This window comes from Mustela nivalis (genome assembly GCF_964662115.1).
Source record: "Mustela nivalis genome assembly, chromosome: 14".
NCBI lineage: Eukaryota > Metazoa > Chordata > Mammalia > Carnivora > Mustelidae > Mustela > Mustela nivalis.
This window is the reverse complement of record NC_139033.1, coordinates 42,535,773-42,563,589: the sequence shown is the minus strand read 5'-3', so window position 1 is coordinate 42,563,589 and position 27,817 is coordinate 42,535,773. Positions and strand designations below refer to the sequence as shown.

General features: G+C 35.6%; 1 protein-coding gene across 3 annotated transcripts in view; it reads left to right on the top strand.

The window, feature by feature from the left end:
* Positions 1–26,931, top strand: part of SMAD4 (SMAD family member 4) — a 57,086-nt gene extending 30,155 nt beyond the window's left edge. For 2 of the 3 annotated variants that reach the window (XM_082698207.1, XM_082698208.1), the window contains 5 exons: positions 86–136; positions 7,722–7,905; positions 9,010–9,178; positions 18,687–18,825; positions 20,339–26,931. In XM_082698207.1, the coding sequence (XP_082554333.1) occupies positions 86–136; positions 7,722–7,905; positions 9,010–9,178; positions 18,687–18,825; positions 20,339–20,550 (755 nt within the window). In that variant the 3' untranslated portion in view covers positions 20,551–26,931. Of the gene's footprint in view, positions 1–85; positions 137–7,721; positions 7,906–9,009; positions 9,179–18,686; positions 18,826–19,359; positions 19,473–20,338 lie in introns of all 3 variants that reach the window. The other variant, XR_014302539.1, reaches the window with a different exon arrangement.
* The last annotated feature ends 886 nt before the right edge of the window (positions 26,932–27,817 follow it).

The following is a 27,817-nucleotide window of genomic DNA, read 5'->3' as shown; positions in this document are numbered from 1 at the left end:
AGTTATATTTAAGCAAGGTTTATTAAAAGTTTTAGCATTGGAAAACTTTTAATAAATAAAAATGGGATTTTTGTCTTTTCTTTAGGGCCAGTTCACAATGAGCTTGCATTCCAGCCTCCCATTTCCAATCATCCTGGTAAGTGCATTTCAACATTGATTCCCTATATTTAGATTTTCTTTATAGTAATTAAAACACACACACACACAAACATACACATGTTTTAGTATAATTACAGAGTAATCTAACTTTTTAGATAAGTATAATACTCCTTATATCACATTAACTAATCAGCAGTTCATGAGTAGCTGATATAGTCACACATAGGGTGTCCATATTTGATTCTTTTTAACTGTCTGAAAGAAAAGACAAGAACTGTTTTTTTTTTTTTTCAGCTAAAATATGAAGTAACAAAATGCTGGTTTTAGCATTGAATACATAAATATGCAGCAGAAGAAAACTAGGTTTCAAAATAGAACAGCTGTAAAACTGTAGCTTAAAAAGCCAGGGAAGAATCTGAAGTAGATGCTGAAAATAAAAATAATTCACTGTGTCTGTTTCAGAAGATAGATTCAGGAATTTTTGGTTAATTGGAGTTTTTAGAAACTTTTTGATTAAATAATCTTCAAAAGAGTAAATAACTAAATTGATTTCCTCAGTTCAGAGTTTGAATATATCTTTTTAAACTATAGAAGTATAACAGAAAACTTAAATAAAATACTGGGGGCTTCTTAGCATAAATACAGGATTTTGATTTGTTTTCCTCTATCCTTTCATACATTTTTCCCTTAGCTTAAAAAGTTGGAAATATGTAATTTCCACTCATCACTTAATTTTCCCCCCTAATTAAAAATAATTGGTTTTATTTTGAAGAATTTCAAACATACATCAAATATCAGATGCCCCCTCCCCCTAATATACTCATTCCTCAGTTTCAGCTGTTATCAGCTATGTTTCATGCATACCCTCACCTATTATTTTGAAGGAAATCCTATAAAATTGTTTTGTGTATAAATATATGAACGTGTATTTCTAATAAAAATTTTTTAAAAGCATAGCTCCAGTAGGCATAATGATCAATTTAAAGGATAACTTACAGTTCTTCAAATAGGTCTACATAATTTTCTTAAACAGTGTTCTGTTTGTTTTTTTTTATGTTCTAATTTTTCTTCCAGATGTTAGAAAAACCCCAAACCATTGAGGGTAAGATTTTCAAGCTTGTGACTCTTCTCATATTTCAGTTTAAGAGATTTAAAGGGTTTCTGAATCAAAAGGCTAAATTGCTTTACAGCGACCGTATCAGAATGTGAGAACCAGTTTTACCATGCTCACCAGTATAGGTGTGATAGTTTGGTATACTTTTTGTTGATTTAGGAGGCAAATAATAATTTGTTTTGATTAGAAGAAAAATGCTATGGGTGGGGCAGAAATACTTTTACCATACATGATTAGTAGTTAATTCTCTTTAGTAGATTTTCTTCATGTTATTTGCATATTTATTGTAACTTTAAACATTTTGGGTGATTAAGGAGCCTTGCCTTTTTATAAACATTTTTACTGAGAAATACCATATACAGAAAAGTATATAAAACAACTGTTATGAATAGTCTCATGAATAACATTGAGCCAACACCTAGGTAACCACCATCCAGATTGAGAATTAAAATTTGCCACACCCCTAGAAAAGTTCCTATCCCATTTTCAGTCAAAAACTTTCCTGCTCCCTACCAGAGATAAGCACTATTCTGCTTTTTGTGGGTACTATTTTTTTTTTCTCTTTGAAAGTGGTGAATGCATCACCCGTCTAGTTTAGTAGATCAGTTTTACTTGTTTTTGAAATCATATAAATAAAGTCGTTGTATCAAAATTTTAATTTGTTGTGAATAGACATTGTGGTAAGGGGAAAATCTAGAGTCATAAGAATAAGAATTTTTTCTGGCTTCAAGACAGCATCATTGGGTGTCGTGGTTCCTGGGACTTTGGGGGGCCTCGGTGTCCATATAGATTAGTTGGAATGTGGTCCGCAGGAGGGACGATAACCAGAGCTCAGGAGAAAGACCCGTCCTGAATGAGATGGTGAGGTGAGGTTGGAAATGGTGGCATTTAGCTGGTTATTTGGACTCAATTTGGATTCGGCAGTTGCTTTTGGCTTCTTGATAGATTTTTTTTATTCTTCTCATGGTAGAACTGATGTTGAGATCTGACAGCTCCTAGTGGTTAGGGAATAGCATTAACTAGTTATGAGGATACACATTTGGAACACCCCACATTGGCATTAAAGCTTTTGTCTATGAGTAGAATAGGAAGTGACTTAAAGGTGGGAATGATCCTGAAGGGTCTCTGAGTGGTTTTGCGAAGGGATTAGCTCCGTGCATACATCTTTAGTGCAATCAGCTGATTGGAACTCAGTTGCCTGTGAACTCTTTGGCTATGAATACTTACAAGTCCTAGAGGAGTTTTACCTCACAACTGTTTTCTTCATTTCTTCTCTTGTACTGTTAAGAGGATATTTAGCTGGTCTCCTTATTGGGAGAGCTTCTAGTCATAGTTTAATCTCTATTCTTACTCAGTATTTCTTTCCAAATTTGAATCTAATTACTTCTCTGCTAAAGAATTTGCATCATTTCCCCTACTTATTGCTTGGCCAAAAGGTCTAAATTCCTTAACTGGGCATATATACTTACAGTCTCTGATATATAATCCTGATCCTGGTATCTGTGTGCTTTCCTAGCCTTGTCTCTTTATGCTTTAACCATCCTGAAGCACTTACTCAAGCTTGCTCAGCTTTATCATTCCTCTATGCAAAAAAAATCTGTCTGATGGTCTTTCACTCTATATTAGTTACTTGTTCTGAAATAGAGTACTCCCCAAACTTAGCTGATTAAACCAGTAATAACAGTCCCTTATCTTAGTTCCTGTGGGTCAGGGATTTGGGAATGGCTTGGTTGGTTTGCTCTGGACTTAGAGTTGCATGAGGTTGCAGTCAAGATGTCGGCTTGGGCTGTTGTCACCTGATAGATTTTCTGGGACTAGAGGATTCACTTTTGTGGTGGTTTACCCACATAGCTGGTAATTCAGTGTTATTGTCTGCAGGAAACTCCATTTCTCTCTGTGTGGACCTCTCTGTAGAACTTCTTGAGTGTCTTCACTCAAGATAGCTAACTTCCCCCAGAGTCAGTGATGAAGAGAAGGCAAGACAGAGCCTTTGGGTCTTTTAAGACTTAGCCTCAAAAGTCACATCATAATTTCTGTAAGATCTTATTTTGTGGGCAGGGGATGGCACAAAGATGTGAATATCAGGAAATGAGAATCATTAAGGGCCATCTTGATGCCCACCCATGTACTCCTAAAGTCCTACATGTGGCAAACTATTTAAGATCTAGCTGGCATATACTACTGTTGGGAAGCCTTTCTTAATCCCTTGGTCCCCTTCTATCTAGTACTTTTAATTCTTTTTTTTTTTTTTTTAAGATTTTATTTATTTATTTGACAGAGAAAGTGAGAGAACACAAGCAGGGGGAGCAGCAGAGGGAGAGGGAGAAGCAGGCTCCCTGCTGAGCAGGGAACCCGATACGGGGCTCTATCCCAGGACCCTGGGATTATGACCTGAGCGAAACCAACTGAACCAGGCAACCCTCTAGTATTTTTAATTCTATTAAATTATTGTTAGTTTAAAACTCTGCAATCCTGTTTCATAAAGGAATAGAAAACAAAGTTAATACTTGTTTAGGTGTCTGATTAATACAGCCCCTTAAGGTCTGATTAAGAAATGCTAAAATGGTCTACCACAGACTTAAGGCCATTTAGATGGGAAATAACCATATACCCTGTATGTAACTATATTACATACAGTTGAAATATTGAAATACCATCAATATATAGTGAATCTATTTTGAGAAATGATTTTTGAAGATAGTTACATAGATGATTTCAGAAATGAGGTACTATAAATTGTAAAAAAGGAAAATAATTATTATTGGTCATTACCTTGGTGTTAAAGATTTCAGTTAGGCCATATACTTGGTGATATTTATATTTTGATAACTAAGTTGAAAAAAATTTTTGGAAAAGGTTAATCATTTTATTTCCTTTTTATGAACTAACTCTGTTTTTGCTTTTTCATAAAGCTGAGATGTATTCATTGAATTAAATATTGATTACAAATTAAAGTGAAGAGTTTCCTCAGTGTCTTTGAGGTTGTTTTGGTAATTCACGAATGAGTTCAAATCCGCAGATTTCTACATTCAGGTTATATTCTAGTACTTAGGAACTCTCTACTACTATTCAAGAGACGTGTTGATAAAAGATTTTCATAGGGTATCTTACTCAGATCTAAATAATAAAAGAAATAATTCATAATGAATCTCTTGGGTACTGTAAATCAAGTTTTTAACTTCTTGAATGATTTTATTTCAGAAATTGAAGACAATACCTTGGAGACTGTATTTTTCAGTGTAATTGTGTTTATAATACATTTCCCCATTAGAAAAAATTTTTAAGCTAAGTTCTTATATTGCCAAAAAAAAAAAAAAAGAAAATCATGTTGTTAACTCAGGTTTTTAAAAACCTTTTCTCTGGCCAGTGATGAGCAAGCAGTCCATAGGCTTCATGAGACCAGCTCAACTTCACTAATTCAGCAACAAGAAGCTAAAAATATTAGCAAGCACATTAACAGTCCCATTCTCTTTCATATGACTTCGGACATTAAGAAAGCCCTCTCTGAACTGAGTAATTTCATCCTGCTATTAATACTGGTTTTGAGAAGCTGCAGGCTTGTCACTTAATATGGCATTTGGTCCTTGGAGCAAAAGAACAAAGAGAGATCTAGAAAGTCTTAATGAGTGTTTCCTATTACCTTCTCCTGTTTAAAAAAAAGTTTCTTCCTGACTGTTTAGCAAATTGAGAGTGGAGTAGAGGTTTTTCACATGGTATATTGTATCACAGCACTGTCAAGTTTTCTGGAACCCACTTAGAGAGTACTTCTAGTTCTCTGTCTTCTCAGACAGTAACTCCCTTCCTCTTGCCTTTTTAGGGCGTAATCTCTTAAAAGATGGTTGTTTTTTCATCCCTGGTCTAGGGTGTGCAATTCTGATGTCACTTTCTATTAACTTCAAGTTTCTTAAAACTCTTCATCTCAGTACTAACAGGTCAGCTCATTCAGAGATGCAACTTTATGTAACCGTTTAGGCAAGCACACAGAAACCCCTTTGGTGACTGGAAAATAATAAAATAAGGTTTAAGTGGAGTTGCAGATGTTATAATTCATGATGATTAAAGTATATTTTTTCATATTTAAACAGAGAGATAATATAACTCTGTTTTTCTCTCGAGACTCTCATGGAAAAAGATTGTTCACCATGGCACTTTACTTCTGGATAATGTTCTTCAGTATGAACTAGGAAATGCATGTACCTTGGACCTTATTTTTTATCCAGCATTATGAACATTCATGACTTCAGGGCATTGTTTTTAACAGAATTTACTGTTTGGATTGTCTAAAGACCCCTTTAAATGCTCTTACTGTTTTTTGCTTCTAGAATATTGGGTAATTGTTATCTTGTCTTAGATAATCTCTTTAGTTTTGGCTTAAACTAATATAAATATATTTGCCAGTCACGTTTGCTGAAGCTTTTTGTTCATAGCATAATGGATGTCTTTAATTCACAATAACTTCATAAAAATTTCAGAGCTAGTTTTTTTTTAAGAAGGGACTTCAGTATATCACTCCTTTTTCATGTTTTAATGATAACCAAACATATTTAAAATAAATGTTAAGTATTTGTGATTAGTTGATTTCATCTCTGTAGCAGAACATTTGAATTGCTGTTTTTGAATCACCATTTTCATGTGGTTGGTTTAATTCTTCATTGAAAACTCTTTCTTACTTGACAACATTTTGAAAAGCAATTAAGTACATAGCTTTTACAAGATTTTTTAAAAAAGATTTTATTTATTTATCAGAGAGAGAACACAAGTGGGAGGAGGGGCAGAAGGAGAGGGACAACAGACTCCTTACTGAGCAAGGAGCCAGAAGGACTTGGCAGGACTCCATGCCGGGACCCTAAGGTCATGACTGGAGAGTCAGACACTTAACTGACTGAACCATGTAGGCACCCCAGATTTTACAAGATTTTTTTTTTTTTAAGTTCTTATTTATTTATTTTTGTCATAGAGAGAAGACAAACAGGGGGAGTGGTAGGCAGAGGGAGAAGCAGGTCCCTGCTGAGCAAGGAGCCTGCTATGGGACTTGATTCCAGGACCCTCGGATCATGACCTGAGCTGAAGGCAGATGCTCAACTGAAAGCCACACAGGCGCCCCTACAGGATTTTTAAAATATATTTTAAGTATCAGTCATACTTAATTTTAAGATATTTTAGAAGTTTGAAAGATCTACTTGTCATTTTAAGTATCTACAGATTGTTGAAAGTTTTATTGCTGCAAATTCTAGTTTAGTCAAAGTTCATAAAGGGCACATTGAGATGCAGATAAATAATTGGTTTGTCAGCAGAAAACTTTATTCTCTAACAAGTGGCACTGGCCTTTTCTCCCCTTAAATATGTCAAATTCATTTTTACTCCAGGGCCTTTGCATTTATTTTCTTTTTGAAGTGTTCTGTTCACAGTCTTTATATAAATACAAGGTCTTTCAAATTTCAGCTTTTCAGATAGGATGTACCTCTGCCATCTAGTCTAAAGGATTCTTTCCAATCATTTTCTATCCCATACCCCATTTTATTTTCTTCACAGTGTTTATCATTATTGGAGTCATCTTATTTATTTATTTCCTTATTTGTCTGCCTTTGTGTCACCATGAGAATAGGGACAGTAGCTGTCTTATTTACTGCTGTGTATGTTGTGCCTAGAATAATTCCTATGTACTTTCTGTGTATCTGTTAAATTAATTAAAAAAGGAAAACCAAATAATTTCCATGTATGTTATCTCTATGTAATAATATTTGTATTCAAATGAGAATTAGAAATACTTGGTTGACTCTATTTGCAAACCATACCAGATAGTAGTGCCTTTCCCCGTCCAGTCATTCCAAGTTATTTGTCATTTATTGTTGTTCAAATGAATACACTAAATACATCTGCAAAGTTAAAATTGTAGTAGTTAACATGAATTGACTTCACTAAAAATACAGACAGGAAAAATGACCTTTCACCCAAGAGACAGTTGAGAATCCTGCTCACAGCAACTGTATAGTGGAGTGTAATTAATCTTGACTCTAGTCTGGGATGGTTGACTTGCTTATGCCCTTTCTCTGAATTAGGGATCTATAAAAGTATGTCATCAATTGATGTTGCTCAAAAACACTTACCTGGAATATGTCTTAGAGTCAGTGTGTTTAAATAAGAAAAAAGTTCAGACTATATAAGAGAAAACATGTACAGTCAAATGAAACATGGTGATAAAATATTTTAGAATCTGATTACTTCTGTTCTTTAAGTTCCTATTTGGCTGAGTCCTTTGAGGTAAGAACCATTAAAAAATGACTAGAGTTTCAAGAATGCTCAGGTACTGAGCTGAAAAATGGAAGACATGGAAGTGTCTACTTTTTAATGGATTATCATTTTGATCAAATTCTTTTGGGTGCTTTTCATGTGCCTTTCCCCTTCCTTCATGCTTTCTTTTAGGAAAAGCTTTGTCTTAGGGAATGAACATGAATGCCTTATATCTATCTTACATGGGTAGGTGTTCTCTCCTGTTTACCTCTTGTAGCTCCTGAGTATTGGTGTTCCATCGCTTACTTTGAAATGGATGTTCAAGTAGGAGAGACATTTAAGGTTCCTTCAAGCTGCCCTATTGTTACTGTTGATGGATATGTGGACCCTTCTGGAGGAGATCGCTTTTGCTTGGGTCAACTCTCCAATGTTCACAGGACAGAAGCCATTGAGAGAGCAAGGTATTGTTGAGTGTTTAGTTAGTTACTTTAAAACTTGAACATGGTACCTTGTCATTTATTCAAAGTTACATTTTTCTGTGTACATTTATAAGATTTTTGAATGTAGATAAAGTCATCTTGAAAATTCAGAATTCATAAGCATTGCATTGTAATTACAGATGTTATTTAAAATATGATTAAAATGGCCTTTTAAGTTAGTGGTGTTTTTATATTTTGAATAGTAATAGACCTTTTGGTATCCAGTTTGAAACCAATTTGTTTATTTTCTCTTATCATATTATTTCTATAAGTCTTTTGAGAGGAAATGTAAAATGAGGACATGTTTCTGCAAGTATTATCTATAATGTTGGAAAAATAAAAATAGGGAAATGGTTAAGTAAATTTTTATGAACTTTCATTTTTTTATGTATTAAAGTGTTAATTGAAAGTTTATATAGCAAATGTAAAGGCTTAAGATGAAATATTACAGGAAAATATGCATAGTTTTCAGTATTATAAGATTTCAGATCTTTAAGGACGTTTGTGTGTGCTTAAGTACATAATCATAGCTCTATCACTAGCTATGTGACTTTGGCAAATTACTTACTCTCTAAGCCAGTACTGTCTGATAGAATTTTCTGTGATGAAGGAAACAGTTTATATCTGTGCTGTTCACTGCAGTAGCCACTCCCCACATAAAATATGGCTGTTGAGCACTTAAAATATGACCCATGTGATTAACTGAATTCTGTAATTTAAATGAGCACTTGTAGCTAGTAGCTGTTGATTTGGGCAGTGTAGCTATAAGCTTTTATATGTTTTAGTTTCATCATTTATAAAATGGGAATAATAGTATTTACCTTACTAAATTTTGAAGGTTAAGTGAGAATTTATATTAAATATTTGGTACATAGTAAGCATTATATATATGTTCATCATTATTTTTTATGAGTGAGATATTAAAAAAGGAAGTACACAAAAATGTTAACAATGGGTATCTTTCAGTAATGGTGTTATATAACATCTTTTATTTAAAAAAATATATTTGGTATGCTGTATAATCTGAACTAAAACTTACCTTTAAATACTTCCAAAACAAAATGTAATTTCCTTTTTCTTTCTAAGGTTGCACATAGGCAAAGGTGTGCAGTTGGAATGTAAAGGTGAAGGTGATGTTTGGGTCAGGTGCCTTAGCGACCATGCAGTCTTTGTGCAGAGTTACTACTTAGACAGAGAAGCTGGGCGTGCACCTGGAGATGCTGTTCATAAGATCTACCCAAGTGCATACATAAAGGTTAGTTGCAGTTTTACTCAAACATTTTAGACTTAGAAAGCTCTATTTGTTGTTTAAAAAATTGAGATGGAGGTGGGAGGAGAAGAAAAATATCTTTTTAATGTGTTAAATAATCAGAAATTATGTTTGTGTATAAAACACATTTCCTGGGGCATATATTGACGTGATTGGCTATATCTAGTTTTATGGTTGTATTCATGCCCTAATGTTTTATTAATAATTTTGTTAAATGTTTTGGAGTTATACATAGGCTCTTGAAAATTTTGAGTGAAATCTTCAAGTTTGTATTCCTTTGATACATAATAGGTAAAAATCAGACTCTAGAAATTTATCTTAGCCAGTCTTCAGGATTGTACGGAGGAGAATTCTAAAATTAATAACTTTTCAAAGTAAGAACGCGAGAAATGAAAAATTCTTCAATACCAATTTTTAAATGTTATTTTGTACACTAAGTGAGTTTTATTTGTTATCATTTTGTATATTAAATCTCATGTGTTTATCATTCATTCAGCTCATTTCAATTTTAATTTATAACATACACTGCTTTTGAAAGAAAGGTAGTTGGGTTTAGAAAGCCTAAATGTATTTTTAATTTCAGATTTTTTACAGTTATTCTAAGCATCTTCATTTTGGCCATTGTAAAATAGTGAAATTAACTGCAACTCATCACTTATTCCCAGGAAATTACTTAGTGTACAAATAATATAGTCGCTTGATGGCCTCACAACAACAAACTCTCATTTTTAGTTACTGCCATTCAGTTAAAGAATACAGGGATCTTCTTTTTAAAACAACTTTGAAATATATCAAGTATGAAAAAAATAACAAACCCTCATGTACTCACCATCCAGCTTCAGCAGTCATCAGCATTGTATCAGTCTGTTTTATGTTTATCACTGTACCTTTTTCTTCCAGTGATTTAAAGCCAATTCCAAATATTATATTAGTTCATTCATAAAATATTCTTGTGTGAGTGACTAATTGGTAAATATTTCTAAAAGACATAATCACAATGCTGTTTATCACACTTAACAAAATTAATAGTAATTCCCTGTTGAAAGTCTTGACAATAGAGAATCTTTATAGTGTTGATCTGTTAGAACAGTGGAATAGACTAGAACAATAAAATATTAAAATACATTTATTGATAGGATATTTATAATGTGGAAATGTTGATTATTAATATATAGAATGTATTTTATTTTTATGAAAGAAATAATATCAAGGATATTTGTATTCATTTATATATATACCTGCAAGTCTTGAATCATGTACATGATGTCTTACCAGGAATTGCCTCTGGGAGGTGGAATTATCTTCATTTGCATTTTCCAGTTTTTCCACAAGGAATTTTAGTTATTTGTGCTTTATTGTTATTTTTAAGTGGTGTTAGATTTCCTTGTACGCTTTGCAGTCTATTTTATGTTGGTTGGCAAATTTGCCTTGAGAGAATTCATTTTATTTTTAATTTTTTTCCTCCCTGTTATTGCTTCTCCCTTTAGGGCAGTTTTGTCTTAGTCTGGCACCCTGAGATCCACATCTCAGAACCAGTTCTTATATTTAGGAGGTAGAGGAATTTTGTCCCATGAGGAAATTGAGTTCCAATCTCCAGGTATACACAGGGCCTAATTCCTATTACATAAGTTTCTGATGCTTAGCTCTGCCATGGGCAAGAATTTTATTCGTAGGTACATTTTCCAAATTAGCTGTCAAAGTGTTTTACTAGCACTTAATTCATGGGCAGGTACGCAGTTGTAGCCCTCAAAGAGCCTGGTTCTTGTCGTTTTCCAGATTACTATAAGAGGTTGGATTACTAACCTCTACATCATTTTTTGGTCTTGGTACCCCAAGTACCTCCTATCTTTAGTTCCTGCTCTCCACTGTAGATTTTGTTTATCCATCATCAGTAGGTGGACACATGGATTATTTCCACTTTTTGGCTCTTACGAATAATGCTGCTTTGAACATTCATATATAGGATTTTAGGTAGATGTTTGTTTTCCTTTTCTTGGATATATATGTAGGAGTGGATTTGCTGGATCATAGGGTTGATTCTGTGTTGAACATTTTGATGGGCTGCTAGACTGTTTTCCCAAGTGGCTATATGCCATCTTACATTTCCACCTGCAATGTATATATGATAGTTTCAGTTTCTCTGTACTCTCATCAACACTTGTTGTTATCTTTTTTATTTTAGCTGTCTTAGTGGATGTGAAGCAGCATCTCATTGTGGTTTTAATGTGCCCTAATGGCTAATAATATTGAACATCTTTTCATGTGTTTATTGACCGTTTGTATATCTTTTCTGGAGAAATATCTGTTCAGATCTTTTGCCCATTTTTAAATTGGGTTGTCATTTTATTATTGAGTTGTGTGAGTTCTTTATATATTTTGGATATTAGTCCCTTATTAGATACATGATTTGTGCATATTTTCTGCCATTCTTTGGCTTATCCTTCATTTCACTTTCTTGATGGTATGGTTTGCAGCATGAAAATTTTTAATTTTGGTGTAGTCCAATTTAGCTATTTTTTGGTCACTTTTGCTTTTGGTGTCTTTTCTAAGAAACCATTGCCTAATCTAAGGCCAAGAAGATTTACTCTTAAGTTTTCTTCTAAGCATTTTATAGCTTTAGCTCTTTAATTTAGATCTGTGCTCCATTTTGAGTTAATTTGTGTGTACCATGTAAGGAAGGGATCCAACTTTATTCATTTGAATGAGAATAGCCAGTTGTTCTGGCAACCATTTGTTGAAAACTATTCTTTCCCTTGTGAGTTATCTTGACACCTTTGTTGAAATTCAGTTGACCTTGAATGACCTTGTGCTATCAATTCTGTTTCATTGATCATATATATATATTTATATCTATATCTGTCTGTCTATCTATCTGTATGTGTATCTTCTTATGACAGTACTGCTCTACTGTAGCTTTGTGGTAAGCTTAGAAATTGGGAAGTGTGAGTTTTCTAACTTTGTCCTTTCTCAGGATTCTTTTGGCTATTGACTGCTCTTTCCATGTGAAAATTCCATGTGAATTTTACTATTGGCTTGAAGAATATATACTTGTAATAGTTTTTCTATCCTTTGTGCTCTTAGCAGAGAAAGAAGCTGTTGGTGCATACCTACTCATCCATCTTGACTTGGAAATCTCTGGATTGTGTAATTTACAGTGAATGTATAAAGAACTAGAGTGTTGATTATATACTATGTGTCAGATGGTAGTTAGAAATTTATTTGATGTAGGGTCATATTTATAACATTTGGTTTAAAAATGTGGAATTTTGTGTAAGTAAAGTGATTTCAAGGATTTTCAAATAAATGTAACCTCTCTATTTTGGTACAGATGGCTCTTGAAAAGCTCCTGAGGTATGAGACATAAAATCATGTGATAAAACACTGTCATGGGTAGATTTTTATAGTAGTCTCAGGCTTTTGCCATGAACAATAAATGTCTTGTGGGAGACTTTAGTGGAGTAAAAAACAGCATACCATTTTTGTTATAATAACTCTTTAAGGTTTAAAAAGACTTATATGTTTACCAAGCATGTTATTATTGTTCAGAAGAATCTTACTAGCCAGAAAGAAAGAGATGCAGATATATGCTAAGTCTTAACCATTGACATTTTCTTCATTTGTGAATTTTTTAGGCAGTAGTAACTAAAGGATCTGTATAGTGCTGTTTAAATTGTCATATTACCACCAGAGATAATAATACTGAGATGAATTATATTCAGATAACATGAACTTCTGGAAGGAGTAGTACCCACACGTTGGGAATATACCTCTCCCTAACCCCCTAAACATGCACATACAAACATATTTTTCTCTTTTTAGTTAAAATGAAGAAAATAAAGCTTTGAAGAACCATTCTTTTATTTTATGAACCAAGAAGCTAGAACTAAATTGGGGGAGGTGCATTCTACTAAGATGTTAATTTTTTTCCCTTCATCTTTCATGATGTCATAGTCCCCTTACATTCATGAAAATCTGATGTAATGAAATGGCATTTTACAAGCTTTATGTGAAGCAGATGTTTGAATTCTGAGTGGCCTTGCTGTTTTGCTTTCAAAAGTAAGATCTGTTTTGTTTTATGGTGTTTACTACTGGGTAGTCAGGTTTTTTAATAGCTTTATTGAGATATTGAGATACAATTCACATACCATGTAATTCATCCATTTAAATTTTACAATTCAATGATTTTAAAAAATATATTCAGAGTTATGCAACCCTCATCACAATCAGTTTTCAAACATTTTACCACTCTGGAAAGGAACTGCGTACCCTTTAGCTGTCATTCCTCAACCGCTCCCCTCCATTTCCCTCAGCGCTAGGCAACCACTCATCTACATTTCTCTCTACAGATTTGCCTATTCAGAACCTTTTTTATAAATGAATTCATACAGTGTGGTCCTACGTGACTTCTTTCACTAGGCATAATGTTTTCAAGCTTCATCCACATAGCATGTATCTCTACTTCATTTTTTAAATGGCTGAATAATATTCCATATACCACATCTTGTTATCCATTCATCACTTGATAAAGAGTTTCCACTTTTTGGCTATATTATGAATAATACTACTATGAACTTTAGTGTGTACAAGTTTTTATGTGAATGTATGTTTTCATTTCTCTTGGATATGTACCTAGGAGTGGAATTGCTAGATTATGAGATAACTTGGAGCATTTTGAGGGACTGCCAAACTGTTTTCCAAAGTGGTTTAACCCTTTTACATTCTGATCAGTGTGGGAAGGTTTCAGTTTGCAGTCTCATCAACACTTGTTATTATCTGTCTTTTTGATGTTAGTCATCCTAGTGGGTGTGAGTCATTGTGCTGGCTTTTGATTTACATTTCTCTGATGCTGAGTCAGGTTTATTTTTGAACACATACATGTTAGGGGATGTTTCTAAACCACGGGTAGGCTAGGTTGAAGGTTATTATAATCCTAATAGCCTTCGGATTGATTAAATTGATTCTCAATTGCCATATATTGTGATTCTTACCTCTAGGTCCAGTAACTTCATAAATTCTTAATGAAGTCTTATGTTCAAATGCCCAATATAACAACACCAGTTACCCATTTCTCTTTCTGGGTTTCTAGTTTTTGGTGTTGATTTAAACTGAGAGTATTATAATTAAGCCTTATATATGCAAAATGCTAAACTTTTGACTGGTTGAAAGACAGTATCCTGAAGGTGTTCACATTGAGCTTTATAAGACACTAACGTGGGTTAAGTAATAGGTTTGTAATAAACTTACATGAGAGTAACCATAGGCAACACGCTTAAATAAATTAAAGTGATTAAGTCAGGAATGGCGATCAGAAATATCTTATGGAATTGCCTGCGTGGCTTAGTTAAGTTGTCTGCCTTCAGCTCAGGTCATGTGTTCCACGTTTGACTTTGTGCTTAGTGAGGGATCTGCTTGTCACTCTCCCTCTGCTCCTCCCTCCCACTCATGTTCTCTCTCTCTCTCTCAAATAAATAAAATCTTCAACAACAACAACAAAAACCAAACAAGAAAGAAAGAAAGGAAGAAATATCTTTTGAATCTGAGTGCAAAAGAATATTTAAACCTTTGGATCCTTTGAATTGTCTTTACCAACAACTAAGTCAGATTCTGAAAGGAAGATGATTGCATTTCAGTGATAGCCTTCATTTTGCCATCCGGTATAACAGATAAAACCTGTTATGGTTTAATGGATCAGATATATATAGAGAGGCGACCCAGGTTTCTCTTAGCAGTATAGCCAGTAATTATAAATTTTCTGGTTTGAGTGCTTTAATTACATAAATAATCCACTGTGGAAGGTTTTGCTGAGGTGCTTAACAAATAATTTCTACGTCTGCAGATAAAAGTGATAATATTTTAAAATTTCATTTTTGTGGCTACTATAATTGTAGCTGGCGTTAGCCTAGATTTAGGCTAAGACATTCATAATTGTGATTGTTTACAACATATTGTAAGGAATTGATGTGTGAAGATCTATTGGTTATTCATGGTGGGGAGTGGGGGTATGTTGAGAGCATATTTGAACCCTAGGAATTTGTAAGTTAGTTATATTCCCTGTTCCCAGAGAGTAAGATTATATAGGTACCATACTTGGTTAGTGATGATTAAAACAATTTCTTTTTAAGATTTTATTTATTTATTTGACAGAGACCCAGCAAAAGAGGTAACACAAGCAAGGGGAGTGGGAGAGGGAGAAGCAGGCCTCCTGCTGAGCAGGGAGCCAAATGTGGGGCCTGACCCCAGGACCCTGGGATCATGACCCGAGCCAAAGGCAGACACACTTGATGACTGAGCCATGCAGGCGCCCCGGTTAAAACAATTTTTTAAAAGTGGTTATAAAGACCTAAATGAAAAACACAACTATATAACATCTTGGAAAAGCAAAACTATGAAGACCGTAAGATCAGTAGTTTCAAAGGGATAAGAAAGGAGGGATGGATAAATAGGCAGAGCACAAAGGATTTTTTAGGGCATTGACACTACTCTTTATGGTACTACAATATTGGAGATATATATATATATACACACACACACACACACACACACACATATATATATATATATATATGTAAAATCAAGAGTGAAACTTAATGTAAACTATGACCTTGGGTGATGATGTGTTTGTGTGGTTCATCAATTAGGACAAATGAACAAATGTATCACTGTGCCAGGGGACATTGTTCTTGAGTGGGGACAGAGCTTTCTTTACTTTCTGCTCAGTTTTAGCATGAACCTAAAACTGCTCTAAAATAGAAAGTTTATTAATTTCCTTCTTTAATAAAAAAGTAGTTGTAGAACTGTTTGGCTTTTCAAATATTTGAGTTCCTGCTTTGTACTGTCGGGGTGTAATGCCTTCTGAGAGGTCAGAGCCCAGTGGAAAAGTTCAGAGTCTAATGGACTCTTGGGAAATCTTGAAAAAATAATGCTTCCTGTTCTGGGCATTGTGAGATTTCTCATTTTTGGACCCGACTCTCATGCTTTCTGTCCTGCAGTCTTTTTGAACTACAGTTTGGCAGGGTAATACCTATATATTTGACAAATTCATACCTCTTCAGAGAATGAGATAGTATAAGTTTTGTCCTTCATTGATGCTAGAAGATCAACGTTGAATAGAGAAATAAGTAAATAAGAATATGAATTGCAATTTAGAAAGGATAGTTCTGTGTTCTTCTTAATATCAAATACCATGATTAAAGACAATCAGAATTTATTTTTAAGGCATCTGAAAATTAGTGGTTTGGGTTCCAAACTTGTTGATCTGATAAAGCTGCATGTTATGCATTATTTGATGGTGATGATGATGATGATGATGATTCTTTTTTTTTTTTGGTTAAAGATAATTGTGCTTGCTCATACTGGGTTTTGTGCATACTAAAAGGATTTTTGTTTGTTTGTTTTTTCCTTCACTTTTTAAAAAATTTTCTTTAATTTTTTAAATAAACATATAATGTATTATTAGCCCTAGGGGTACAGGTCTGTGAATCACCAGGTTTATACACTTCACAGCACTCATCATAGCACATACCCTCCCCAATGTCTGTAACCCAATCACCCTCTCCCTGCCCCCCTCCCCCGGCAACCCTCAGTTTTTTTTGTGAGATTAAGAGTCTCTTAGGGTTTGTCTCCCTCCTGATCTCATCTTATTTCATTTATTCTTTTCTTACCTCCCCAAACCCCCCACGTTGCATCTCCACTTCCTCATATCAGGGAGATCATATGATAGTTGTCTTTCTCCGATTGACTTATTTTGCTCAGCATAATACCCTCTAGTTCCATCCACGTCATTGCAAATGGCAAGATTTCATTTACTAAGAGGATTTTTTAAATAATTTAATGTATTCTCTGAATAAGGAATATAGTCACATGGTTCAGAAATTAAAATAATATAAAAAGTTTGCGTTGAGCAGCCTGTTTCCACTCTGTCTTGTTTCCTGTGGCTTTTGTAGATGACCACTCTGCTTGTTAATATTTCAGTGCTTTTTTTAAAAGAAGATTTTTTTTCTTTTTCTTTTTTTTTTAGAGCTAGATCATGAGTGGGAGAGGAGAGAGAGAATCTCAAGGAGACTCCCCACTGAGCTCAGAGCATGACCCAGGGCTCACGACCCCAAGATAACAACTTGAGCCCAAAGCAAGAGTTGGACACTTAACCGACTGTGCCACCCAGAAATCCCTTTCAGTGCTTTTTGAAAAAGCAAATATAAGCAAATACATTATTTTGGGAAGTTGTTTTTTTCCTAGAAAAAAGATGATAGGATTTGTCATTCATAACTTATTGCTTACTTAAAGAGCATGTCAGTACTTTCATGAGGATAAGGATAAAAGTTTCAGTCCCTTCCTCAGTATACCAGCCCTTGGTGCTCTTGGTGTGGCTGGTAAATAACCCTGAAATTACTTACGAACTCCCTTCTGTTGTCCTGAAAGGTAAATAATTCAGGGGAGGCTGAAACCAAAATACTAGGTAGCATTTTTGACAGCTTACTGTATATTATGCTAAGTTTACCACAACTCTGTGAAAAAGCATGTACATTTAGCACTCCCATTTTATAGATAAGAAAATTGAAGCTCCAGAGAGATTAAGAATCTTAGCCCATGTAATTAGCAGATATTAGTGATATGATTCAAAGCTAAACTTTTTTTTAATTATGAGCACTTTTCAACATAACAGAAAAGTGGAGAAACTAGTTTAGTGACATCCTGTATATCCATCACTGAGATTCAGTAGTTGTTACAATTTTACATTTGTTTAATCCATCCTTTTTTTCATTATTTCTTAAGTATTAAAAACAATTTTTTATTAATGAGTGGGAGAGAAGAAAGAGTTGGGGTAGGGGTGCGGGGAGGAGCCAAGGAAGAGGGCCTGGCAGACTCCACGCTGAGCACAGAGCCCAATGCGGGGCTTGATCTTAGAACCCTGAGATACAACCTGAGCAGAAACCAAGAGTTGGATGTTTAACCGACTGAACCACCTAGGTGCCCTTATTTCTTAAGTATTTCAAAACAAGTCCTAGATATCTTGTTACCTTGCTCCTACGTACTAAAGTGTACATCTCTAAAAAGTCTAGTTGCTTTCTTAAATAGTGACAGTGCCATTTATTACACTTTTCCAAATAGCTAGAATGATAAAGAAGTTGGCACATGACCAAGACCATCAATTCAGTCTAAAGAGCACTCTCAACAATTTGGTTATGAATAAAGGATAAAGGGTGGGGTTTTTTCATAGGGACAATGACTGACCCACATTGAATTAGATAAAGGCCAGAGAGGCCTGCGGCAGCCAGAACTCTCCTGATAGTGAACTGTGCCTCGTGCTGAGCTCCAGTCCCCTTTTTTAACCACTAGTTAGACTCTACATGAAAACTTAGATTTTTTCATTAATTTCTTCCTTAGGGCTGCGTGGAGCTATGAATTTTAAATAAATCGTGCATGGGTTTTTGATGTGCAGTGGCAGCATTTCTGATGGACTCCTAGCATTGAACTTAATCCTCTTTGTTTCAAGGTCTTTGACTTGCGTCAGTGTCACCGTCAGATGCAGCAGCAGGCGGCCACCGCACAGGCTGCAGCGGCCGCCCAGGCGGCAGCTGTGGCGGGAAACATCCCTGGCCCCGGATCAGTAGGTGGAATAGCTCCAGCTATCAGTAAGTATGCTTTCAGTTTTTTGTCTTAAAGTGTAGTAGCTGGTATTTTATCTTGATTCACTCAGTTGCTTAGTTACTTTAGGCAATAATAGAAAACTAAACTACTTTTTTTATTGGGATAATAACATTTTTGAACTAAAAAACTGTTCTGTAATAGTTGCCCTTTGTCTAGGACCCTACTTTCATTCTTTCTGTATCAAAAAGGGAATATGGGATAAAGGACAAAGGGGCTGTTGTTAGATTATATCGCTCAATCTCCTGTTATTTTGTTGTTGTTGTTGTTGATGCTTTTAATTCTTACCTCACCAGCAAGGGTGGGTTGTAATCACTGACGTGCTTGGCTTTATTCTAGAAGGAAAGCATATTTCAATTTCAGAATTAGGTACTTCTCCAAGTTTTTTTTTAAGTATGCTAAGCATGGAGAGAAAACTAAGTGAGGGTGGTATTTTGATAACTTGTAGACTTTTTTTTAATTTTAGGGTAAAATTGAACTGTGTGCCAGGTTTCACACTGATGGGGAATTTTTTACTGCAGAGTTAAACTCCTGACTATAGACTTTTATGATGGAAACACGTGGCACCCATCTTCCACGTCTGAAGGCATAACTAGTGATTCATTCAACCCCTGTTCTTAACCTCTTCAGTGTGGTAAGCAAATCACACTGGCTAAGAAAACTGCAGTGGCCCTGCAGGTTTCTCTACAGCACATGCAGACGCCTCCCATTAGATTCACTGTGATACTGATGAGTGGAGATTGACTATATGACTGTATGTTCTGACTGGAAAATTAGCTGCAGAATCTCCTTTGTGACTTATGTTCAGGAGTTTACAGTGTAGAGGTAGATAAGACATATTCAGTTAGAGAATTGGCTTTTTAAATAATTGGAGCATCCAAACCATTAATTTGCTAGTTTTGATGTTATAAACATGCTTTTACTAAAGAGTCCAGAGCTATTATTAAATTTCTCATTCTTAACTACTGCCCCCATTGAATAATGGCATGGGATCTCTGGGACACTGTGAACTTAAGAGACAGACATCCTCTGGGTCACCCAAGAAATCCTTAGCGGAACCAGGGCTGTTAACTGTCTCACGGTTAGTCAGGTCTTACTTTGAATGAGGCTGTTCAAACAGACAGTAAGGTTCTTAGAACCAATCTGTGGACATGTGCTGCCTCTTAAAAACAAGGCTTTTTTTTGTTTTGTTTTTTGTTTTTTAACCCTTCACCTCTCCTTCTAAAGAGAAAAATAGATGGGGTGTTGGTGGATTGTGGTAACTTATTTTATAATTGCTGGTAGCTAGAAGACTCGTGTGGAATGTGCATTGTCTTAACCGAAAGCTTTCAGTCCCTGTTGATAAAGTGTAGATCTACACGTACTTCTTGGCACTTTGACAGAGAAGTTATATGCTGGGGAGCATGAAGTAAAGCTGGTTGGTCACTTTATTAATAAGGTGTAGGGAGGATGGAAGATACCAGCCTGTCCCTCTGACGTCTTCCAAATCTTCTCCGTTAGGTTTGTCAGCGGCTGCCGGCATTGGCGTTGATGACCTGCGTCGCTTGTGCATACTCAGGATGAGTTTTGTGAAAGGCTGGGGACCGGATTACCCAAGACAAAGCATCAAAGAAACGCCTTGCTGGATTGAGATTCACTTACACCGGGCCCTCCAGCTCTTAGATGAAGTGCTTCACACCATGCCTATTGCCGACCCACAGCCTTTAGACTGAGGTCTTTCACTGTCGGGGCCCTTAACGTTGTCAGGATGATGGACTATAAGATGCAATCCTGTTTATAATCCGAAGATATATTTCACTTTTGTTCTGCTTTATCTTTTCATAAAGGGTTGAAAAGTGTGTTTGCTGCCTTGCTCCTAGCAGACAGAAACTGGATTAAAACAATTTTTTTTTCTATTTAGAACTTTTCAGGCATGGCTCAGAGCTTGAAGATCAGGAAAAACACATTCTTATTAAATCCTCACCAGTTATGTATGAAGGAATCATTCCAGTGCTGGAAAATTTAGCCCTTTAAAATGTCTTAGAGTCTTTTATATGCAGAACATTGATACATGTGTTATTCTACAGAATAAATTCAATATTGCTGATTTTAAAGGAGAGAAGTTCTCAAAGTTAATTCACCTATGTTATTTTGTGTGCGAGTTGTTGTTGTTGAACATACTTTACTCCAAATATTGTGCCATGTGGGTGAGTTAATTTTACCAAGAGCAACTTCACTCTGTGTTTAAAAAATAAGATAGTAATGTATTATAACCTTTTATCCAGAATATTTTTTTGCAAGTTAAACTAGTGAAGATGATTTCAATTCAGATGGTCTTGCAACTTCAGTTTTATTTTTGCCAAGGCAAAACACTAATCTGTGTATATTGAGAATTCCTTCAATTACCCCACAAAGAAATACCATTTAAAATTAACATTTGTTATCCCTGTTGGATAACTATTTATCAAGAAATACTCTTGCCCTGTTATACAGTAGATGTATTCTTCTCTATTTCTAGGCATAAGGTTGGTCACTAAGTAGCCTAGAAGAGGAATTTCTTTCCTTCATGAATTCATAAGGAAAGGTTTTGTATTTTTAAAAACACTAAAAGCAGTGTCACTCCACCTAATATCTCACTGTTCTGCAAAGGTGGCAATGCTTAAACTAAAAGTGAGTATTTTGGAAACTGCTAAATTCTATGTTAAATACTGTGCAGAATAATGGAAACATTACAGTTCATAATAGGTAGTTTGGATATTTTTGTACTTGATTTGATGTGTGACTTTTTTTTCGTATACTGTTTAAATCATGTATGTTATGACATTGTTTAAAATTCAGTTTTTGTATCTTGGGGCAAGACTGCAAACTTTTTATACCTTTTGGTTATTCTAAGCCCTTTGCCATCAATGATCATATCAATTGGCAGTGACTTTGTATAGAGAATTTACGTAGAAAAGTTGCAAATGTATTGACTGTACCACAGACACAATATGTATGCTTTTTACTTAGCTAGTAGCATAAATAAAACCGAATCTCAACATACAAAGTTGAATTCTAGGTTTGATTTTTAAAGTTTTGTTTTCTTTTGCACTTTTGAGTTCAACCTCAGAAGCAGAACACCTTCTAAATGACAGGCAGCAGCCAGTACTATCCGGCAGCTTTGGTTTCCCTCACACTCTGCCAGGACTTCCCCATGGACATTATGTATCAAGTATAGGTTGGTTGGGTTTTTTTTTTTTTTAAGCTTTTATTTTACTGTAGCAAAATAAGCCTGATTGTCTACAAGATAAATAGGTTGTCTACAGGATAAACAGTGTGAAATAAAACCAAGGGTTATCTTTGAGATCCTTTTACTTATTGCTTGGTGGGCCTTCTTAAATGTAATGATTCTTAAGGTGTGTGACAAATTTGAGATTTGATAAGCACTATGCATAATAGTCATCCATCTGTCGACTTGAGTGGGTAAGTCGCCTATGTCCTTGCTCAGAAGGTCTTCTTTGTAAGACCATTCTGGAAGCCACTGAGTTTGCTTATTGCTGTGATGTAAACATAGATCTTGTTCCGAGCTACGTGTCTTTTGTTTTAAAATAATTTCTCTGCTGGCTCATTTGAGCTCTTCAGTACTACAGAAAACTTTTGTTAAAGACCTAATTTTAATCTATAAATGTTTGGTGATTCAAGTTTTATTGGCAGATTTTTTAAAAAAAGATATCTTCATTCTCTAGAAATTGCTGACTTTAGGTCTATTTTACTGTGGATGAAGAATAGGAGTGAAGGGAGAGATTTTTAAAATTCACATTATTTGATTAGGATCATTAGCGTGCTATGATATCATCCAACACCTCCTTTTCTCCTTTAGGGAAGGTTTTCATGTTTAGTCATCTGGGGAAAGTATGTGGAAAATATTCGCTTAGAAGTCTATCTTTGAAGCCAAGCCACCTGTCTTGGTTTCTTTCTGCTAAGAGCCATAATGTTACTACGTATGTAGGAGTACTTCTAGTTATTAATTGCTTTATATTTGTACCTAGATTCAGTCACCTGCTTTTGAGAACACAACTAGTATGTTAATGATCAGTTATTTCTGAGAACTTAGTTGTCAAACAGTATTTCCATTTCTTAGAGCTAATCATCTTTGATGAGTAAGACTCAAGATTCACTAGGTTTAAAATTTTACAGCTACTTTAGGGTAGGATAGTTTCCTCAGTTCTCAGAATCTGATTATTATAAGGATATGGTTCTGGGTAGGTTTTCTCTAGCTGTTTCGTATCTCAATATGTTGAATTTCATTGAAAGCTGAGTGAGAGTTGAATCAAGTACCTTTATAATCCAGTATGAGGCCATTCCATTTTGGTCCAGTGCCTTTCAGTACATTATCAAAGGGAATCCTTAATGGTGTTGCCTTTATTTTCCAGGGAGTAGATTGTTTTATGGGATATAAGCTGTCTCATTTTTTATAGTATGCTACCCCTGGTATACAAAGATAATGATAGTAAATCACTGCCATATAACCTTGTTTTTCTAGAAGCATGGCTCATTTGTGTCGACCTACTCACTAAATAGGTCTCTTATCATGAGTCTTCCTGTAATCATCGTAGATTTACAGGCTGGGTGGTTAGCTTAAGGATTACCATACTCTAATTATCCAGGTAAACTGAAGACATATTAGCTGTGTTGTATTTCAAAGTTAAAAATGCATTTTTGTGGGGAAGGGCATGGTGTTAAGGGGGATATTTGTAATGGAAATTTTGAAGGCAAAATAAAATGCTCTTCCAGATGATAGACATTTTACTTTAAAAGTTTATTGCAGTTATCTTTTTGACTCTGCCCATCTGGAGAGGGAAATTTTACATTTTCCCTTGGTGCTCCTTATGCATCTGTGGAGGTGAAATATTTCTATTCCTGGTTTGATGGTAACTGGTTAATAGTTACTAGCTGTTATGCAAAATTAGATTAATTCAGATCTTTTTTAGAGTTGTTTGGAAGAAGCAGTTTTATTCTGAGTAGGGCAGAATCCTCCTTTTTGTTGATAGTTTTCTATGGTTGGCTCCTTTCATTATTAACTCATTTTACTGGCATTTTATTTAACGATAACAGATTAGGCTGATGAATTTTAGTTACTGAGGTAACTGAGTACATGAAAGCAATTACCTGTAAAATCATCTACCAACTTTTTAGTAGATGGAGCTAAGACTAGCAGATAATAACAACATGAGGAAATGCTTTCTTTTTTATTTTATTTTATTTTTTTCAGTTTTCAAAGCTTTTTCTTATACTATTTCACTTGATCTTTACAGTAACTCTGAGAAGGAGTTAGAGGGAAGGAAATGCCTTTTTTTTTTTCTTTTTCTTTCTAAAGGCAGACCTCATCTTGTCGCAGATAGCTATCTGTAAATAGTAGCCTAAATTCTTCTTTGGAAAGTTTATAGAAGATAGGCTCTGAGAATCTTTTGTGTAAACCTTTTTCCTTTTCTTTTTTTTTTCTGACAACTAGGTAATTTCTCCTAAGAGCTTTCAGGAAGGATATATAAGGTTAGTGGGCACATTCATAGAAGCAACCTCAGCTTGGTCTTGTCCCTAGCGTCTGTCCCAATGCTACTGGGTTGTTTATCTTGTTTATCTGCTGTTACTGTGGAATGGCATTTTCTGCATTATCCAAACTTGCCTTATTTAAGCAGTAAACCTTTTTTTATTTTAGCCATTTTGAGGGGGGTGGAGTTATTTAATATGTATGTCAAAGAACATACTAGGCATGTTTCTTTTGTCTTTGTAGATGTCCAAGGCTGCTGAGGTTTTGCCTTGATAAACTAAATGGTCATAGACTGCTCTGGTTTTTGAATGTTTACTTTTTTTTTATGCACATACCCTCCAGCATTCTCTTCCGACCACTTCATGTGTACCTCCCCTTAAGACTTTCTTCTTTCCTTTCGGATTCGTTTTACCAGCTGCTTGGGCAAGAAAACGAAATAACTAGACCCACTAGAACCACCTTTAAAACACTAGGAAAACTGGGATGGGTCTTAAGAAACTTTCCTGTAAAGTACCGAAAAGGCCTTCTTCAGTGCTTCGGTGTCTCATTGGTTTGACCGCTTAGACTGTTTCCTCATTCTTTGCTGACTTCCAGGTAGCCGCGGTAGGGAGACACGGGTCCTGTTCATATTTCCACCCTGTGAAAGATTTTGAAAGGTTTTGTTGCTTCCACTTCAGTCCTGCTCATACAAAAACTGGAGTCACAAGACTCACTACATTAGCATCAGTAGTCAGAGCAGTACCATTGCCTAGAGAATACCAGCCAAAAAACGGACAACAAAAAATAAACTTGGGAAATGAGAGGGTTGTTTCTGTTTGTTTGGGTGTTCCCTTTTGAGCCCTATCTTCTGGCTTTCCTCCTCTCCAGATATTTTTGACCTATAGGTGCCTTTATGAAAATTGAGGGTCTGATATCCTGTCCTAAGGAATAGCTAAAAGTAATCGCTGATGTTTGCAGGGATTTTAACATCAGACTTGAATGAATGAATGAACCATACTCCTTCCTTCCTTGTTTCTTTCCTTCCTTTCTTCCTCTCTCCTTCTTCCCTCCCCCCACCCTTGTAGGAAGAACTGAGGTGAAGACAATCATTTCTCTCTATTGATGTGGATAGTTTTCACAGTAGATCTCAGAGCCCGTGTTCTTGTTCAAGCTAAAACTAGTGGCTCTGGGCTGGCACCAGGTACACTCTGGCTCGCACTCTGCCACTAATCTGATGTGTGACCTTGGGCAGGTCATTTACCTTCTCTGGGCCTCAGTTGCCTCATCTGTAAAATGAGGGAGTTGGATTAGATGTGTCCTTCCAGCTCTGAAATTTAAGTGACCTTGCCTACCTTGCAGCAGGCTTTGATTTCTTCCTTCCTTTTTGCTCTGCTGTTTGAGGGGGCTTTTTCCTTATTTCCACATTATTCAAATGAGATTAGGCGTAATATTTTATTATTATTCTCCAGTGGACAAGAAGTTACATAATATGTTCTTGAGACTTAAATTTAACCAAAGGCCTAGCACCACCTTGGGGGGCTGCAATAAAAACTAAAAAAAAAAAAAAAAGCTGAGGAGGGGAAAAAACCTTCATTTTATTTTCCCGTCATCTCTATTAAAGGTTTAAACTTAAGGCTTTTTTTTTTTTTTCTGAGTCATGGCATTCCACTTTTTGGGTTGGTATGTGTGTGACACCATCCTTTTAAGTGCTATGTGCTGGTAACTTTTTTTTTTCCGACTAAAATGAATTGAAAACTTATTATAAATGCCTGATGATACTAGAGGTCATTGGTTTCTTATCTCTGGTCTTTGGTTCCTTATCTCTTTTAAGTTCAAAACAGGGAAATTCCTCTGGATAGCATCAGTTAAGATGGTTCATATGATAGAAGAAAATAATACCAGTGGATGATCATTTACTTTATTCTTGGCTCTTTTTAGGTGCATTTTGTTTAGAAGACTTTTGGGTGGAGTGTTCCTTTCAGAGTACTTTTTCACCTTATTCTTCGATAAGTATAATTAATGAACTTGGCTTTTCAAGGACCTTGAGAGCCTTCCTTGGGAGTGGGTCAAGGGTGGGGGGTTGGGGAGTCCTGGTAGAGGCCAGCTCTGTGCTAGCTGGAGAGGAAGGAATGAAACCAACTGCTATTGCGATGGCTGCTTGTCATTCATAGAAGGACTCATGGGCTTGGATTGGTTAAAAGGCTAAACAGGTACCTGAGAAACTTCTCCAAGTATGGGGTTCTTCTGGCCAATGCCTTGGACATGTGACTTAAGGGAACAGCATGAATGCTTGTAGATGATGCAAACCTGGTGGGCTGCAGAACCATTTGGATGAAGTGACTGGAGGTTGGGGACTGATTTGGTGGTGGTATTTCCCAACTCTGTCTCCTCTCCTGAAATCAGAGTAATGCAGCTATGCCAAAACCCAGAGAAGAGCCACACTTAGCTTCTGCTTTTGGGAAAACTGGTCAGCTAAAGCTCCGGTAGTTCCTTTGTGGCTTTCTGTATACTTTTGTCTGGTTGAAGTCTGTGGCTAAAAAATAGTTGAACCTTTCTTGAGAACTCTGTAACAAAGTATGTTTTTGATTAAAAAAGAAAGCCAATTAAATCATTATGGGCTCATTCTTTTTCTTAAGCTTGTGGATGTCTTAAATCTGGAAAGAGTTTCTAATCACTTAGAGAATTCTCAAACTTGAGGACAACAGTTTCCTTCACTGCTTTGTGACCACTGAAATGGAAAATGGAGAATACATCATGTCAGATATGACCATGGAAGAATAGTACCCTTTCTTTACTCATTTCTAAAAGGACAGGGTGGAGAAATAGTAGTTGAAGAGGTAGATGCTAAGGGATTATGAGGCCCAAGATGCTTAAGGAGAGACAGACTTCGAAAATTAGAGACCCTGCCTTGCCCATCTAAGAATTAAGGAAAGCTATTAGCTTACTAGCTCCCTGTTCTCTGAATTGGGAGTCAAGATAGGTGGGAATGAGTTCAAGTAAGGTGACTCTATGGCAATGGCCTATCAATTGCATGATGAAATCAATATTTTCTTTCTGATCTTGCTGACATGAGTTCTAGAGATGTTTGTTAGTTTATTATTATGTTCCCACCTGACCTGAAGTTTTATAGTATTTTATTTTAGGTTAGAACTTGAAAGCGGTGGTAGCTTGGCATTCTTTGGGGAAATAAAAACATTTCTTTATGAAGCACTTAAGAATAAAGGGCAGTTGTATGTATTCGTCTCTGCCCTTTACTCGTGACCCCTAATTCCTTATGCTTTATCCCATGTCCTGCCTCATCAAAGCCCCTTCAATCCTTCCTACCCCTATCATCTCACTGGGATAAATCGCCGTAATCTTCCCCCTCACCCTTTTCTATCCTAAACGAGTAATAATCTAGTAATATAGGCAAGCTGAAAGAAAAAGTAGGGAAGATACATATCAGGTAAAAATTAAAAGCAGTAGTGGCTATGTTCATACTAGATTTCAGAGCA